Source organism: Canis lupus, chromosome 18 (assembly GCF_048164855.1).
Source record: "Canis lupus baileyi chromosome 18, mCanLup2.hap1, whole genome shotgun sequence".
Taxonomy (NCBI): Eukaryota; Metazoa; Chordata; class Mammalia; order Carnivora; family Canidae; genus Canis; species Canis lupus.
The window spans coordinates 26,710,790-26,729,609 of record NC_132855.1 but is presented as its reverse complement, the minus strand read 5'-3'; the positions used below and the strand labels follow the sequence as shown (position 1 = coordinate 26,729,609).

Here is an 18,820-nt window from a genome sequence, read left to right as displayed (position 1 = left end):
CTTAAAACATACACACACACACGTTTATGCTTGTGACAGGAGCCTCCTTATGTTATTCTAGTAGAAAAAGAAACATCTCAGAAAATTTCATTAGACTATAATTTTAGAAATGACTAAAACATTAGTATAGTTTTTTAGAAACTAAACTCAAATATGTCATAATATTCCTCCACCTAACCAAACTGTAATTCTAACAATAAAAAAGGCATTTCCAGAATAAAGGTCAAGGCTATAAGTGAGTAGGTGGTATATGCAGAATATTTCCCATTTTCTCCTTCATATCCATTATCCATTCTTCTCTCTGTTCCTTGAGAGGCTCTTTAGACAAAACAAAAGAGAGAGGAAAGTAAAAGATACTGACCTACTTCTCCAAACCCTCCTTATATGATGGGTAATTTTATGTGTCAACTTGGCTGGCCACAGTACCTAGATATGTGAGTAAACATGATTCTGGATATTTGTATGAGATGATTTTTAATTATTTTTAAAAAGATATTATTTATTTATTTGAGAGAGAGAGCACACACACATAAGCAGGAGGGAGGGGCAGAGGGAGAGAGAGAGAGAAGCAGACTCCCTGCTGAGCAGGAAGCCTGATGTAGGTCTTGATCCCAGAACCCTGGGATCATGACCTGAGCTAAAGGCAGATGCTTAACCAACTGAGCCACCCAGGCACCCGCATGATGATTTTTAGAGGAAATAAACATTTAAATTGTGGACTTCAAGTAAAGCAGATTGTTCTCCATAATGTCAATCAGCTGAAGGCCTGAATAGAACAAAATACTGACTTTCCCCAAATAAAAGGTAGTTATGCCAGCAGACAGCCTTCAGACTTGAAATGCAACATAGGCTTTTTCTGGGTCTCCGGTCTACAGACCCACCCTGCAGAATTTTGATTTACTGGCCCCCATAATCTCATGAGCTGATCCTTTAAAATATATCTCTTTGTGTATATATTTACATATAGCAAGAAAAAAGAAATATGTCTGTATATATAATCCTGCTCTAGCATTAAGTGTCTGAAAGTCGGGCAGCCCCCATGGCGCAGCAGTTTAGCACCGCCTGCAGCCCAGGGCGTGATCCTGGAGACCCTAGATCGAGTCCCAGTCAGGCTCTCTGTATGATGCCTGCTTCACCCTCTGCCTGTGTCTCTGCCTCTCTCTCTCTGTCTCTATGAATAAATAAATAAAATCTTAAAAAAATAGATTTTATGAAAAAAAAAGTGTCTGAAAGTAGCTGCAGTCCTGGTAAAATGACCCCTTCTTCACTTGTCCAGCTCTCACTGGGTCAATCTATTGTTTCCTTTGTTCCTTGGCCATAAGTGTGGTAATATTTCCCCTGTTACTAGTCTCCAATATCTTATCATCCTTTATTTCTTAACACTGCCTACACTTCTGAAAACATCCTTTCATTAAAGTAGTGGTTGTCAACTCAGGCTGCATTTTAAAATCAGCTTTGGGAAGCTTTGAAAAATCCCAGTGGCCAGGCCACAAACCAGACCAACTAAAAGAGAACCTCTAAGGGCAGGATCCAGGCATCAGTATTTTTTAAAGCTCCCCAAGTGTTTCCAATGTACAGCTAAGGTTAAGAACTATTGCATCAATGTCTCTTATCTGAATCATTTGAGTTGAATTTGGTTTCCAGTCACAACCCCAACCAATATGCTGTCATCATCTAATATCCCCTTTAATAAATTCCTTTCAAAGCTTAAAGAAAAAAAAATACATTTCTTGAAAACCTATGAGCTTTTATTACCTGTATTTTTCATATAATTCTTTCCTATGCTACCAAGTATTTTACTTTAAGAGTATTTTATTTCTCCCCAAATATGAGGGTTCTTTCATTTGTATCTACTCAAAAACTTGTCTCCCAGCTACCATTCTCAGCCTTTTACTAACCCTCTCTCCTCAATTTCTGACAAAATAATCTTTCTAAAATCTGTCTAATCATGTTGCCTCATGATGCAAATTTAAAATTTCTGTCGATGAAAATCAGTGGACTATATAAGTTGAAACTTCTTGGTTAGGCATTAAAACCTCTTTATACGCATCACAATCTGGCGTTCTCTTTTTTTAAGTTTTTATTTAAATTCTAGTTAACATATAATGTAATGTTGGTTTCAGGAGTAGAATTTAGTGATTCATCACTTACAGATAACATTCAGTGCTCCTCACAAGTGTCCTCCTTAATACCCATCACCCATTTATAATCTGGCATACTGAATTTTTAACAACCTCCCCTCATTCTCTGCCTCACCATCCTACATTCTACCAAACTATCATTTGCTCCTTTGACTTCCTTTGATCCTTTATGTCTCCCATTTATATTAACTGAGATCATTTCTCCTGCCTAAAACCTTCTTCTGTTCTTCAGCAGCCTGACCTTTCAGTCCTTCAACACTCAATTCAGATGTTACCTTCTCAGTGAAGACATCTCTAGTCCCTCTCTAATGCTTAACAATGAGTAGCTATTGTTAACTCTCTTGAGGGCTTGTAGAGATTTCCCAAAAGAAAGGAACTGTATACTGGGATTTTAAAAAGAGTGAAGGGGCAAATGACAGGGAGATGGGGAAGAAATGTTCAGATGGCTTACAAAGAGCCCAAAGATGAGACAGCATCCACAGCACACATGTAACGAACTGCAAATATGTCTGTGTGGATAAACAAAGGAGATTGATGAACAATAAATCTTGTAAGGTGTTTTTGTTTTAATTGTAATAGCAATGTGGTAACTTTACAAACATTCACAAAGTCACAAAGATTAGATTAGAGGAGAAAAATATTAGAGACAGAGAGGCCACTAGGAGACTGTCACAGAAACCCAGAAGCTCCTCATTGGAGCTAGAGCAGTAGCAGTGAAAAAGAAAGCACATGCCATGTTCTATACTATCTTTATGTATAAAAATTGTGCCTTTGTCACAAAGATCTGTTAAAATTCAGAATAAAAATCCAACACTTATCACTTTCTTTTGATTGATTTAAATATTATATGAAAATGCACATCCTTTTAAACACTAGTCAAATATCTTTGATGATGTATACATAAATAAGTGATAATTGGCTATGGCATTGAAAGTCAATCAGTCCTTTCTTTCTTCCAAAAGTCACCCTTTGCAACAGCTTTTTCTCATTCCACTACTATTTTTTTTCTTTCCATTTGATAGCCTTGTTGGCTATTTGAGTATGTCTGTCCCTACAAGAGTATGTATATATGTAAGTTTTTAAAAATTATAGAAGAATTTTCATGAGTATAGCAAAGAATAAACATTATTAAAATGCTGGTAACTAGGAACAAGGGTGGGATGTCCATTACTAGCTCTCCTTGTTGTCAGGTAGGAGAATATAACTTCATCAAAGGTGTAACTGGGAGTTAGAACTCTGTTAGAGAATTTTGCTTCATATATGGAAAATACATTTACTACAAAAAACTAAGAACATCATATTTCTATTTCAAAATAATTTGAATAGGATATTATATCATAAAGTGTCATACATACAGTAACATGAACCATAACACTCTATGTATTGATGAAATGTCACGTGATCATGTATAAAGCAAACATCAACAGAGACTCACATACAGAGACCCAAATGACTCTCATTCAAATCATTAGTTTGAATTCAATGCTCCAATTTCTCCCTGTAACAGTTATTATTATCCTGCTAGAGTCTACTTTTTTATTTTTCTGGTACCTCCAAAACCCCACTCACAACAAGCATTCTAAGAGTCTAGTAATTTTAATAGTTCATGAGGAAAGTAATGTTATTCATATGACAACTTTATTACATCTCCTGTTGCCTCTACTTTGTTCCTATTCTCATCCCTCCTATTTCTTAATTTTGTTTTCCTCTGTTCCACTGTATAGAATCTTATCTTTACATCACACATGATTCATGAAGCCTTGGTAAGGCCAACACATAGCTGCAAAAACTGACCTCATCTAAGAACTTATCAAGAGCTTTCCAAATAGTGTTCTCTAACTACTAAGCAGTTAAAAATTGCTCTACTTTATCATGTGTGTAACACACATGAATGCAGAAGACTATCTTAGCTAATGGAGTCTAGTATTTTATCCAGATCCTAATCTGTTTAATATTTGCCATTATCCATCATTTTCTATTACTACCTATCACTCATCTTAGATTTTAACACATTATCATCTTCCATCAAGAAATGGATGACTTTTGAAGAAAAACATTTTCTCTCTCTTCCAAGGAAGGACAGGGGGATGGAATAGGGAACTTGGAGTGAAAACAACCCCAACTATATGCTAGGTGACCTCTGAGGCATTTTACAAATATTACCACATTCAATAAACTTTTTAATTGAATCTTCATGATAAATAAGAAGGTATTATAATTCCTCTTTGCTCAGCTGATAATCCTGAGGCTGAAAGAAACTGAGTAAGTTTCTCAAGGCCTCAATACCTATTTTTTAAAAAGATTTTGTTCATTTATTCATGAACAGAGAGAGATGCAGAGACATAGGCAGAGGGAGAAGCAGGTTCCCTGTGGAAGCCTGATTCAGAACTCGATCCCAGGACCCTGGGATCTTGAGGTGAGCCAAAGACAGACGCTCAACTACTGAGCCACCCAGCTGCCCCGTCAAGGTCTCAATAGCTATTATACACGATAGCTGAAGGCCACATTTGTTCTGGTAAAATGCTGTGTTAATGATTAGAATAGACATATAAGTATTCTTTAACATCCTTTTTGTTACAGGTATTACATCACTCTTCAACTTACATTCTTATCCTATTGACCAAAATTGACCAAAGATAAAGCAAAGAAGGTATGCCTTAGTAAGAATTTAGGCTCATTACACTTATGGAAGAGAATTTCAAAAACCCAAGGCTTGGGATATCACCTGTTTCTACTAGAGATAATTACAGGAGAAAGAGTTAAAATTTTACCTACTAAATCAGCCATTCCTTCATTGCTTTTTCTGAATAACATCATCACCTGATTTCAAAGTCAAGCTGAAATTCGAAACTAAACTTGGATCCTGTACTCTAACAAATGCCTGAGACCTTAACATATTTACCCAGACTTTTACCACTCACAGTCATGCCCCAGACAGAGGAAATGACTCATCTTTTTAAAAAACTGGAAGTGTTAAAGTTAACAAAATATTCCAAGACAAATTTTTTAAATACATGTTATAGGAAGTAAGTATTTGATTAATAAGTCTAATCCATTTGCAGGCCTTTAATTCTTGGGTACCTATGTAAAAATCACTAAAAGGAAGTCCATAATTAAAAAGTAGATTATTAGAAGAAAGGAGCACCTATTCTTGGGTTTAATTACACCTAAAAGTTTCATATGAAATTTTAAAACTGTACTTATCTTAAAATGTACATGTATTACTATATCTCCAAATGTAACAAAATTTCCAAAAATGTTGAAAAATCATAAGAAAACCTGAAGTACTTTATTTAATTACAAATAATGTATGATGAATTGAAAATATGATGTTGCTAATTTTTCACTTAAAGACAATTCTATCCTAAGACTCAATTTGAAAGGGCCTATTGATTAAAAAGAAAACTGCCCTCCCCACAGGCATTCAGCAGGATCAAACCATCAAAGATGTGTACTATGTATCTAGTACCTGGTATATATTTTTGATATGATAAAGCACAGCATCTCAGAAGATAAACAGAATAACTTCAGATGCATGCCTCAAAGAGAAACTCAAAAGGAAAAGATATCCATTTCAAAAGGAAGAAACAAAAAGTTTGAGTTCTTGCTCCAAAAGAGAGATTTTGCTCTTAACTACTCCAAAAAAGGAAAATGGCTGCCTGATATCCAGAGACGAAGAAAACTTTGGCATTATTTTTTTTCCCTAAATATTGTATTTATTTATTTGACAGAGAGAGAGGGAGAGAGAGCAAACACAAGCAGGGGGAGAAGCAGAGGGAAAGGGAGAAGCAGACACCACACCGACCAGGGAGCCTAATGCAGGGCTTGATCCTAGGACCTCGGGATCATGACCTGAGCTGAAAGCAGATGTTTGACTGAGCAACCTGGGCACCCCAACTTTGGCATTCTTGACCTTGGATACCTTAGTGCATGATCCACATATTTCGTAAAGTCCCAATTCCAAGCCCCCATGCAAGAGAGAGAGATAATCCTGTGAGGGACATGGTACATATAAAAGACAATCTTTTATTGGAGGTGTGCTGGTGCCAGCATCTGAGACACAAGGGTCTAGAGCTTGGCTGGATATAGTATTCCAGAAGTGCTCAGAGGTGCAAGTAAAATAAAGATCAAAGAAAATCTTGATATTGAGGCCAAGACCAAACTACAACAAGAAGCAAAGATATAACCTAGAATTAATGCCTGGCAGAAGAAAAAGTAATCTGAGCACACTATAAGTGAAGCAATCCAGTGAGAAAGCAGGTTTTACAAATACAGCGCTTTTTATGACTTGTTTTTATTGGCTGTATAGCAGAGAATGTGAAGGTGTGTTGGGTATGACCTTAAAGTAATGGGATATTGGAAGACAATAGGTCTAAATAAACTTTGTTGGACATTCAGTAATAAGAGACGAGGAACTTATTCTCAGTTTTATTTTCTTGCTTTGTTCTGGCTATTTTCCTGTAACTCTTCTGTTAATAACACCACCACTGTCTTCTTTGAGTAACCCAAAAGCAAAGGAGTCATCTTGATTCTTCCTACTGCTGCTATGTTTAATATTTGTCTTTAAATAGATTTAAGATTCTTAGGGTTCAGGTGGTTAAGCATCTGACTTGGTTTTGGCTGAAGTCATGATCTCAGGGTCGTGAGACCAAGCCCTGTGGCAGGCTCCATGTTCTCTGCAGAGTCTGCTTGAGATTCTCTCTCTCCCTCCCGCTCCCCCTCTAACCATCCTGCTGCTCATGCTCTCTCTCTCCAATAAATAGATTAATTAAATCTATAAAATAAATGGAAGGATTCTTTTAACTTAAATGTGTTTAAAAGATCATATTATAAATTCATAGTTACTAAAAGTTACTAAAACCACCAGATGTTAAAAAAGAAATAGATTTTTGAAAATTCAATGAAAAATTGAATTTTAACAGAAATCTACTTCTTTATTAAAAGGACTGATTAGCAAATACCATTTAACACACATATTAGTATCAACCTAAGACTTTCTCCTTAAATTAGATCAGTTAAACGATAATTGAAAAGAAAATTATTTTTTATTGTGTGATTTAATTATGATTTAATGCTGTGTTCTTGTACCAAAAAAAAATATCATCTATAGATAAGCCCCATATTTTGGGAAGCACTGGACTATGGGACAAAATCCAAATTCAATAGCGTGGTACCATGTCACTCCTGAATACCTTTCAACCTCATTTCCTGCCACCGCAAAAGCCACATATCCTCACTATATTTAGCTCATTAATTTCCCTATTGTGTCTTCCGGGAATACTCTTACGTCACCTTCAAGAGTTTCAGATGTCAAGTCTTGAGAGACCTCCCAGGCACATTTCTCCTTAGCACTGACAAAGATTCTTCCTTGACCAAGCTTTAGTCAGGTTCCTTTGAGTCTTCTTAACTATGCTTCAACCTATAAAGACTTAAATGAGCACTGATACAGTTTCTAACAGCTTAAGGCTGCATTGCTAGGATTACCTTAGTCCCCTTAAAGTACCTGTGTAAGAAAACTCATGGCAACCAAAAGAATTCACTGTTTGTTCCAGCCCACATGTGAAGATAGAGCCCCTGTCTCCTAGTCTCTTTGAGAGTATAGGAACCTAACTTGGATTTCACATAGACCAAATCTTCCCTTCCCACTCTTTGTAATTGAAAAATTCTATTGAGCCCCTGCTGGCTCCTTTCCCTACTCTCCTTTTAAAACACCTCGTCACCCCATAGAATTTGAAGTTGAGTTCAACTCATGCTGGACTCTTTTCCCTACTGCAATAGTTATTACTGATTAAAATATGTCTTCACTCTTTTAACTAGTGTCTGCCATTGTTTATCTTTGACAGCACTCCATATCTGCTTCTAATTCTCTACATTGTAAGTATAGAACAATCCCCCTTACTTGCCATGCTATGCTCGTTTTTGAACTCCAAGAGCCCAAATTAGAACTGTACTGTGTCTCCTGTTTTTGATGTAGCGATTTTTTTACACAAGTTAATAAAGTAAAATGATTTAACGTTTCATCGGATTGTGTGTGTATTACATATGAAATAACTAAACAATATCTTGTCACACAGATACCCAACCACTACTGCAGTGGTATTTTCGTGAGAGCAATCTTTAAGTTTAAGTAACTGTGTACACAGAAAAAGGGAAGCAAGTTATCTGACTACTGTGAGCAGAGCCATGTGAAGATCTAACACATTGCTTTAGTTTTTGTCTCAATGTATAAACCATAAGAGGGACATCTATACTGCAGAGTTTTACAGTTTAAAAATAATTTAAAAATCTTTATCAGCTTATTTTCCTTCTTTCTTAGCTTTCTCACTATCATTTTTGATTCCATTGTTTCCTTTAACCTCACATCTTCCTCTTTTGCATGTCTACTTCCTTTTAAAATAACAATTGTCTATTCTTATATCTTTTGTTTTATATTAGTAATAACATCTCTATTGCTAATATTGCCCAGGAAATTTACATGCAAGCTATAGGAGACACTGGGGCTTTATTTCAAAATTAGTTTTGCTTTATCTGCTTCTAACTTATATATAAAAATGCTACTTTCCATAGAAGCCTATTTTATTCCATAAAATTAAATGAACCATAACCCCAAAGTGCAATGAGACACACACAGCATGACCACATTATTTCAGAAAGCTGAAGGGGGTTGCCAGTTCATTGATCTCAGATTCATGAACCACAGTGCAGCTCACATTGGTTCCCTGCAGTAGCTTTGAGCTTCTGCCAAACAGCCACTGCAGAACTCTGAAAACCACAAGGTAAGAAGATGGCATCTAGGCACTTTTTAAAAATACTCTTAACTCTTTTACTGAAGTTTCTTTTGTTACTTTATTAAAGGGGTTAATGTCACATCAGACATTTTTCTTACTTAAAAGTAACATGCAGTAATTGCTGGGATAACATATTACTGAAAACAAAACTAAATGCTGGGCCTGTGTTGAGTGTCTTATTGCCAATGAATTACAAATGCTTCTTCCTACAGACAGATGTACTAACATTAATAGTAAGTGTAGAATTCTTATTGTGGGTTGATTTTTTTAAATTTTTTTTTAATTTTTGACATATCAAGTCTCTTTTTTGTTTTTAATTGCTACCTGTATCAGTATCATCTAGTTGCCTAAAATCATTCAATCAATGCTCTACAGCCTCAGAGTCAATCCTAATGCAGCCAAGCAATATATTAAGAGCTCTATCCATAATCATTAAATGGAGCCTGAAATTAACCATGTGTTCCTGGGCCCAGAATCCAGAATAGAGTGTTCTATGCATTCATGTACCCAGCAAACTGCAGCCACTCTCCCACCCAACAATTCTGTTGCCCAATCTTCATTGTGGATGCCTCTCCTTAAAGACATCCTCCACTCCTGGGGTTGGAACTGGTGTCCTTAGCTAAATAACCACTGGTTTAACAAAGCCTCTTCCCCCTGACTAGAATCTGGGCAGACACCTCACACCCAGTTCCTAGAACAGGATGGAGCTCTGCTTCCAACTGAATGAGCTCTTTCCTTCCCTTATCTGGAGTGAAAACACTAGCACTTCCAGGAATTCCTATTGCCATATTCACCCCCTACTTAATTACAGCCCCTTATAAATCATTCCTGGCTCAGAATCCCACAGTCCTTACTCTGATATGACAACTGGAAATGCTGGCTACTCACTCACTTTAGAACCTTGGTCCCAGCTCCCTTTTTCCTGTTTCCTACTTTTCCCTTGACCTGAGGCTCAGCACACCTCATAGTGTACATAGGTGTGGTATATGGAGTAAGACAACATCAGTGTGTAAATAGCACTCATCCTATAAAGGAAATCTTGAAGGCATTTATTTTATTCAATGCAAATAATCACCATGATCAATCTTTTTTGGTGGTTTCTATTTTTTAATGAAAAGTAAACCTTTACATTTTTTCTTAATGAGAAAATGATAGAGTTTCCTTATATTTTATTGTTCCAGCATCTGATAAACCACATGATCAAGTTATTCTTTTTGAATGCCTAATATGTTAGGTGTTAGAGAGCCCAGATAGTACTTGCATTCAGTAGTTAACTTTCTATTACAAGCTTGATTCTTTCTATAAAGCTTTCTGTACTATCTATATTTTGTACTACCCAGTTTCCAAGGCAACATGTTTGTTCCCATGGAGAAACAAAAGTGAACACCTTAACAGAGCTGAACTTGAAGATATAAAACCTCACTCAATGGATAATTTGCTCAGAGGCTATTCACGAATATAAACAAAAAGACAGAAAAGTAGAAAATATATCCAGGTTTCAAATTCCAGCTCAAAACTAAGAAACTATTGATTACTTTTGACCTGCCATGTAACAAATCATTCTTAATGTGTCCTTAATGGCAACTTTAAACTGTCTGTTTTTCCCCAAAAGCAATTTTTAAAACTGGCTACTTAGACAAAGAGCCTTTTAAATGGTGATTTGATGGTCTGTTTTACTTTAGCAATTTGATCCTCATAGTTGCAATTATTATTTGCATATTTCAAGAATATTTGAATTTTCACAAAACTGCCTAAATTTGGCCAAACTGATATGAAAAAAAAAAACAACAAAAAAGCCACAATTATACATTAAAGCAATGAGAATGTGAGCAAATGAGCACGTTTTTTAATAAAACAATTCTTTTTTTTTAATGTCCAAAATTTTCCTAGCCTACCTATAGTTTAGTATGTGTTATTCAAATAGAGCCTGAAAACTGCAGACGGATGAAAATTTGACTGCTTTGATTCAATATAAAGGGAAGTTAGTAGCCTTAGTTAGGCTTATACTACTATTCCAAATTCCTAACACTATCACAGCAGAACTTTGAATGATACCAGTAAAATAATTCACACCCATTTGCAAGCTCCATTCAAGTGGCATAAACTCTTCTTGTAAAAGACAAAGCAAAATCACTTGCTCCAGTAGCTCTTTGCTCTGCAGCCTCCCTCCCTCCTACTTGTCTACACTCCCCCCCTTTATAATCTAGACACTGCTCTCTTTCCGTTTGTATCCTACTTCTTTGCTGCTCTCCAACTCATTTTGTGCTTTTTTTTTTTTTTAATCTTTAAGCCTTGACCTCCTTTTTCCCATCCTATTCTGCTATTTCTACTCTACAGTGTCATTACTTTTTTTCTGGCTTCACTCTTGTTTCTTAGCCTCCTCTCTCTTCTTAGCTTTTTTTGGTATTATGCGTATCTTTAGTCTTCTTCCCTGCCTTTAGTTTTTCATTTTTGCCACCTTTTCTTACTCTCTTTGTACTTCTTCTTCTAGAAGTTTGTGCATTTTGCTCTTTCTAAATTATTATGTATTGTTTCTTGGTGAATTCTTTTCTCTTTCCAAGTATTATTTTTTCCTGATTATTTGAATGCCAGTCCCACTGACTTTGTGCAAAGCATTACCATCGAAGCAATTTAAAGTATTTCTTTAATATAAGAAAAGTGAAAAGAAAAATTAGCCTTAGAAAATAGCATCTTAAACAGTAGCCTGCTTTTTTTCTCTTTGTCCCCTCCTTAAGTTCACAGTGAATAGAATCAAGGAGATTGTAATCTTCTACGTTTGTCCAGTTCTGGCATTATTCACTCTAATCACGTAGTGAAGAGCAGGACTCTGAAATCAGCAAGTCCAGCATGCTGAGTTGTTACCCCTCAAGATAAAATAACTTTTGTACATTATGTGGTCCACTGAAGAGGAGCAGAATAAAGATGTGGTTCAGGATTCATTGTAGTTTTTGAAGCAATAGTTATAAGAAACAAGACACAAAAGTTTTCCTCTGGGATGCCTGAGTGGCTCAGCGGTTTGGTGCCTGCCTTCGGCCCAGAGTGTGATCCTGGAGTCCCAGGATTGAGGGCTGCATCGGGGTCCCTCCATGGAGCCTGCTTCTCCTGTGTCTCTGCCTCTCTCTCTCTCTCTCTCTTTCTCTCTCTGTCTCTCATGAATAAATAAATAAAATATTTTTTAAAAAAGTTTTTCTCCTACTTATTTTCATACGGTGTTGAAAGTAAACAGCATTTGGGCACATCCATCATTTTATACTGTTTATTCCATATGGCAGATAGAATAATAAAAATTTCTTGAATTTCTTTTCTTTTGCTCCCCTATCATCAAAGGGGCATACACTTTGGGTTGCTTTTTGTTTTGTTTTGGTAATAGGATGTTTATCTTTCTTTTGTAAGCTTTTACCTAATTTCTGAAAGTATGCAATAGTGGATTGCATGTAAAGATAAATGGTCCTTTCAGGTTTAAATGCATTGCTTTGAACTAAGGAGATATATATCTTAATATTTGAATTATTTATGACCATATAGTTATATAAATTGTATGAGATATATTCATATATAACTAAACCCATTAGCATAGTCGCAAATTATTTATGCTTTCACATACTTATAATTAAAACTTAGAGTAGTCTGCATTTCTTAAGCACCTAAAAAATTATAGTCATCCACTGATAAATCTTCAGTCTTTTAAATCCATAAGAAAATACTGATGCTCCATAATGCCTACTGGTTATATAGCCCTCAAAGCTTTGGTAATTCATTTTCACTCACCGTAATTATCTGCCTTTCCTGTTATCCTCTGTTTTTATTACTTTTGCTCTTAACAGTTTTTATCTCTCCTAAAGGCACCTTGCTTAAAGGTTCTGAAAAAAGACCATGACTTGGGAACTATATCGCTGTTATATAAAATTTTAGTACAGAAGAATTTTCCATATCTTCTTGTCTTTATTATGGATATAATTATAACACCAACACACAGTCATGCATGTTGAGCACTGCACAATGCTAGAGAGTCATTCTTGACCTATGTTTGGGGCTTTGTATATAGATAGATTGATTTTGCAATTCTCATAGAAACTATGCCATGCTTTTATCTGTCATATGAGCAAAATTTTCTGTGTTGATAATACTGGATTATGTTAACTTTTACTCTCTAAAATTCCTGACATGTAAATGTACAGACTATGCACTTCTCTTTCATGTTATGGAGAAGGAAGATGCTTTCAGAGAAATATATATATATATATATATATATATATATATATATATATATATATATCCAGAGTCAATTTAGAGCCAGCTTTCCTAATTCCTGTCCTCAGGAATATCATTTTGAAGATATTCATGGTGACAAGGAAAATATTATATTTCTATCACATAAATCCCATAGGTACAACTTCCTAGGCTTTTAACCTAACTTTACTCCTAGACAATTTTACATTGTAAAGTAAGGTGTGAAATAATTTCTAGGTAATTCTCCTTCTGTAGCTTGCTATGTAATCCAACAACATAGTAAATGATTTTTTGAGAGGCTGTCACATTGCCATTGACTAACACAGTGGAAAATATTTGGAAAAGGAGCTATTCTATGCAATTGCTACATCTATATTACCACAGTACAATTTTGGAATATTGACATTAAGTAACTGAAATAAAGTTTCTTAGGAATAAAAAGATTAACTTTCCCAATAATGTACTGGGAAACCACCAATTTACTTATCTTCTCTATGGAGATTTTCCTTGTTAATATCAACCCACACTTTTCCTTCTCTTCTTTTTTATTACTCAATATAATGTGTGGTTTTGGTATAGTATTTTAATTTGTTTCTGTTCTCTTATTGCATCTCAAAAGCTTGTCAACTCCATATATACTGTTTGTCTTTTACTTGTTTTTCTTCCTCCATAATCTTTTTTTTTAAGATTTTATTTATTTATTCATGAGAGACAGAGAGAGAGAGAGAGAGAGAGGCAGAGACACAGGTAGAGGGAGAAGCAGGCTCCATGCAGGGCGCCCTATGTGGGACTCGATCCCGGGACTCCAAGCCATGGGCCAAAGGCAGGCAGTAAACCTCTGAGCCACCCAAGGATCCCCTCTTCCTCCATAATCTTCAGTATGCATATAGTTGATGTTAAATGTGTGCTATTTCAGTGGACAAGAAGTCTTGACTAATTGGAAGCAAACATCCAAATTCAGTCTATATTGCCAAAAATGTTGTCAAAATGTACCTTATGAATCTAAATGCTAACAGAATTAATCATTAATAACTTTTATATGAATATTATTATAAAGCAACTTCTAAGAGTGATGCTTAAAATTGTTTCCTCTAGTAGATTAATGCATATCAATGAAAAAACAAGCAGGGAGAAAAATCTAGTTCATACTATCATAAAATCATAATACTTTAAAAAATATTTTGTTTTTCCCTTTTTATTTTCTAGAATTGAAAGAGTTATATGATGGATTTTATCATAAACTTTCTTTTGAGAGAGTAAAGCAAGAGAAAAAGAACACAGTACTCCAAGAAGCCACAGCTTCTGGCAGATGTTGCAAGAATGAGTAAGATCATTGACCTTTTTTTCTGGGGCATTGTGTCAATTTTGAGTGGAGTTTCCAGTTGCACAATGAGCATCTGGACAGTTCTGACATCTTTATTACACTCTCAGAGTTCTTAAAATGCTACCAGTTTATTTTAAAGATGATTTCTTTCAAAATTAAAACAATTATCTAACTGCCAAGAGTAATCCCATGACTGACTACCAATAAAATTAACTTCCCAGATCTAGTTTCCTAATATTCATAATCAGAATACCTGTTGTTTAATCAAAACTAAAATTTGGTTAATGATATTAACATTCAAAACCATTTCTTTGCAGACCTAAATTTGTTTCTTGTACTTGCTTTGCACTGAATTACTCTGGTTTACATAGTCTGTTTAACATGACCATTTTCAAACAAGATCATAAATTCTCATAACAGCAGACTAAGGAATTCATAATCATAGCTCTTGGCCGCCACCTAAAGGTTTCTTTCTTGTTTTATTTTACATAAGACCTACTGTGCATGCCTTTTATAATAAAATTGTTGCCTGTATCACCACATCTCGATATAAATATAAGGTAAAGAGATTGATTTCAGTATTTTTTTCATTTGTGTGTATTTGCATTAACAGCCTATATAATTATATCCATTTTGCAATCTATTCGGTACAGAAAAGTAATTAAAACTAGGCCCTCTTAGTGGGAAGGAATGGTAGAACCAATCAGATCAAGTCTTCCTTCTCCAAAAATTTTCTATTCCTTCAAAAAATATTTTTATTTCTGTTTTTATAATATACCACCCCCATTCCTAAGCTCACTTCAGAGACAGAAAAATTCTTAAACCATCGACTCTGGCTTCAAGAAGCATGCACCGGTTACTAATGCAAAAAAAATTGTTTTTTCGTCATAATCTCTATTAAAATTATCATTAATTGGATGCCAAGGAGTAAATCTAGAAGCTTGAACAAAGAGAAATGTTTCCCATTTCCAACTTTCCAAGGTAAATTCAATTAAACTCATGTTTTTTTTTCTTTAAAGAATTTATTTATTTATTTATTTATTTATTTATTTATTTATTTATGACAGACATAGAGAGAGAGAGGCAGAGACACAGGCAAAGGGAGAAGCAGGCTCCATTGCAGTGAGCCCAACAAGGGACTCATCCAGGGTCTCCAGGATCACACCCCGGGCGGAAGGCAGCACTAAACGGCTGGGCCACCGGGGCTGCCCTAAACTCATGTTTATTGAATCATTATTGAATGTAATGTATAGGCTAAAAATTTCAAACTCCACAAAGAACATTAATAACAGCTATAATCTCTTGATAGTACTTGAGGGTAAATGGATATCAGAGTTAATAATTCCCTGCTATATATCTCCATATCCATTGTCTCATTCTTTTCATTCTCCTCTGAAGAAACACCTGATTGAATCAGGCCAAATATCTCCAACACCCTATCTGAATTCTGACAAAGTCATGTTTGGAGAATGGAATCAATGCAATTTATAATATCACAGTAAAACGTCGATTATAAACACTACAAATTTCTTATTTCATAATCCGTACGGTTAGAGCATCTATGAATCACCCCAATTTTTCTTAAATATATAGAAAAGTTTTATTAGCATCCACACTTGCCACTATAGATTCTGTGTATTTAGCTTTTGATTTACTTATAGACCACTATTCATTTATTCATTCATTCAAAAAATATTAGATACTACTATATGCCAGGCACTCACCATTGCCAGTGTTCAATAAAACAGATTGGTCTTTGCCATCATGGAGCTTGTGAGGGAAACAAAATTAATAAACAGAACACATTATGATACAAATTATAAAAGAACTTAACACACTGTACTGTAGTGGAGAATAATGTACTACTGTAATGAAGAATAATGTCGAGGAGAGACAAACCTACATTAGGAAGTGTGGTCAAGAAAGGTCTCTTAAAGAAAGCGATATTCAATCTGACACCAGAAGAACAAAGGGCCAGCTCTGCCAAGAATATAGAGAAGAGGCAGTGGGAATTATCTATACAAAGGCCAAAACACTTAGTGAGGACCAAAGGATCTAGAGCAGAGTGAGCAAAGTAGAGTTTTGTGAGATGTGGAGAAATAAAAAGAAACCCAATCATTCAGAGTCTCGAAGAAGAGGGTGAGGACTTTGAGTTTTATATGAAATAGAATGGAAACTCACAGTAACAGATTAGAGAAGTAAATAACTTGATCTGATGGCTCCAAGGAGAAGGGATTGGAGGCAGCAAGAGAAGAAGGAGACAGAAGTCTAGTGAAGAAATACAGATGGGAGAGATGATGGTGCCATGGACTATCGATACTGGTGGCAGTGGAGGCAGAGAAGCAAATATATCTGAGGGCAATTTTAGAGCTAGATTCAATAGGACTTAATGGTAGGGGTTAGATGACCCTCTTGGTTCACCATTCCTTCCCACCTTATTAGCATTTGCTGATACGAGTATAACTCTGAAATGCTGATATGGTTTTCTATGTTAGATTTAGATTGCTATGTTAAATTTCATGTAACAATTAAGCTTTTACTTTAGTAAAAAAAAAATAAGAGAATATCTTAATAGAATGAATTATTTGCATGTCAATAAGGAAATTGCAAATGAGACAATCTCCTGCAACTGAGACAATCTACAAAAAATAATTTTATACATAATATAAGTTTGTGTACTAAAAGCACCAAAACTTATTTAATTTTAAGCATTTAGAAGAAATTGTTTTTTAAATTGTTAAATATTTTCCTGATCTATTAAATATATTTAATATTAGTTAAACTTTTCAAAACTCAGGCTCACTATGATGAAAAGGAGTTGCTGTATCTCTGTACTATGGTGGTACCTCTGAAAATACTAGGCATGAGTGGGTTTCCTGTACTCAGAAAAACTAGCATGCTTTGAAATAATTAAATTTTTATTGTTGCCTTAATAGCTCCTAGTCCTTATTGTGCCAGACTATAGTCTTTCATTTCTGATCCATTCTAACACAATGTTTTTTCCTCTGCTGGAAAGTAGAAACCCTATCAGACTTTCATGCAAGTTAGTAGTCTATAGACTCCAAGTTAAGTATGAACTTCTGTATTCTATTTTGATGCACAGAGGCTTTTTTTTTAAACATACTGTTTTCTCAATATATTTTTACGTCATTGAAGTTGCTTGATCAGCAAAGTTTAAGTCAGGGAAATGTCCCTGTACTAGCATTTTATTTCCCACATTTTTCATGAAGCTCCTTGAAAAAAATGGAATTCCCATTACCATATACATTATCATGTTAAGCTTCTACAGGGAATCCTTCCTTCTGACAAAACTTCAACTACATCATTATAAATGTTGCTTTTTCATTTTATGCCTAAAGTATAGTTTTCAAATGTAGCATAAAAGCATATAAAATTTGACTAAAAGAAATCCCAAATTTCTGGACTGTAACTATAACGTGACCTCTTTCCTTTTTTTTTATTTTTTATTTTGACATTCGTGGAAACTAAAATCAATGTCCAAAAACCTCAATCAGCAACACTACTTTGAAAGTGTCTTTTGACAAGTAACATACGCATATTACAAATCCAAAGGCATGTTTGAAGTGGTTCTTCCGGAGACCTACATTCCTCAAAGATCTCCCTGTATCACCACCTTGTTTCATGGAAGAAAATGTGTAAATGTATAATGGAAATGTGTAAATGATTAAAGTATCTATATAAACAAAGAACATTCTTAACACACATAAGAAAAATTTTGAGGACTTCTTGAAAAACCAGATGCCAGATGCCTAAAGCTGATCTGCCAAATGAAAATCTTGAGAGAGAGGTCCAGATTCTGGCATTTGAAACAAATATTCCCCAGCTTATTGATATATGTGGTCCTTAGAAAAATCCTTAGATAACACTGTCATAGACTCCAGATAACCAATCCTAAATTATCTGCCATTTCAAATTTGTGGCAGCTTGTATTTTCCAAAGATGACTGTAGCAATACATACTATCTTATTTGCTCTTCCTATAAAGTGACATTGACATCTCTTCACCAAAAAATGGAGTTTATGTTCCCTTTTCTTGAATCTGGGCAGACTTTTGACCACAGTGGAAGTGATGTTATGTGACTTCCAAGAACAATTCATAAAATGCAAAACAGCTTCTGCCTGGTTCTCTTGAGACACTTGCCCTTGGAATCCAGCCACCATGCCGTGAGAAAGCCACATGAAAAGGCCACGTGTGAGTCTTTTAGCCATAGCTCCTGCTGAAGCCCCTGTTGACAGCCAGCCATTAACCACCAGACATGTGAGTGAACTTTCAGATGATTCCAGCCCCCAACTTTTGGGCCACCCCGGTAGAGCAAA

General features: G+C 35.3%; 1 protein-coding gene across 1 annotated transcript in view; it reads left to right on the top strand.

Moving 5' to 3' along the window:
* Positions 1-14,378: 14,378 nt before the first annotated feature.
* Positions 14,379-18,820, top strand: part of ITGB8 (integrin subunit beta 8) — a 99,390-nt gene continuing 94,948 nt past the window's right edge. The window contains exon 1 of the mRNA XM_072783835.1: positions 14,379-14,483. Coding sequence (XP_072639936.1) covers positions 14,480-14,483 — 4 coding nt within the window. The 5' untranslated portion in view covers positions 14,379-14,479. The remainder of the gene's footprint in view (positions 14,484-18,820) is intronic.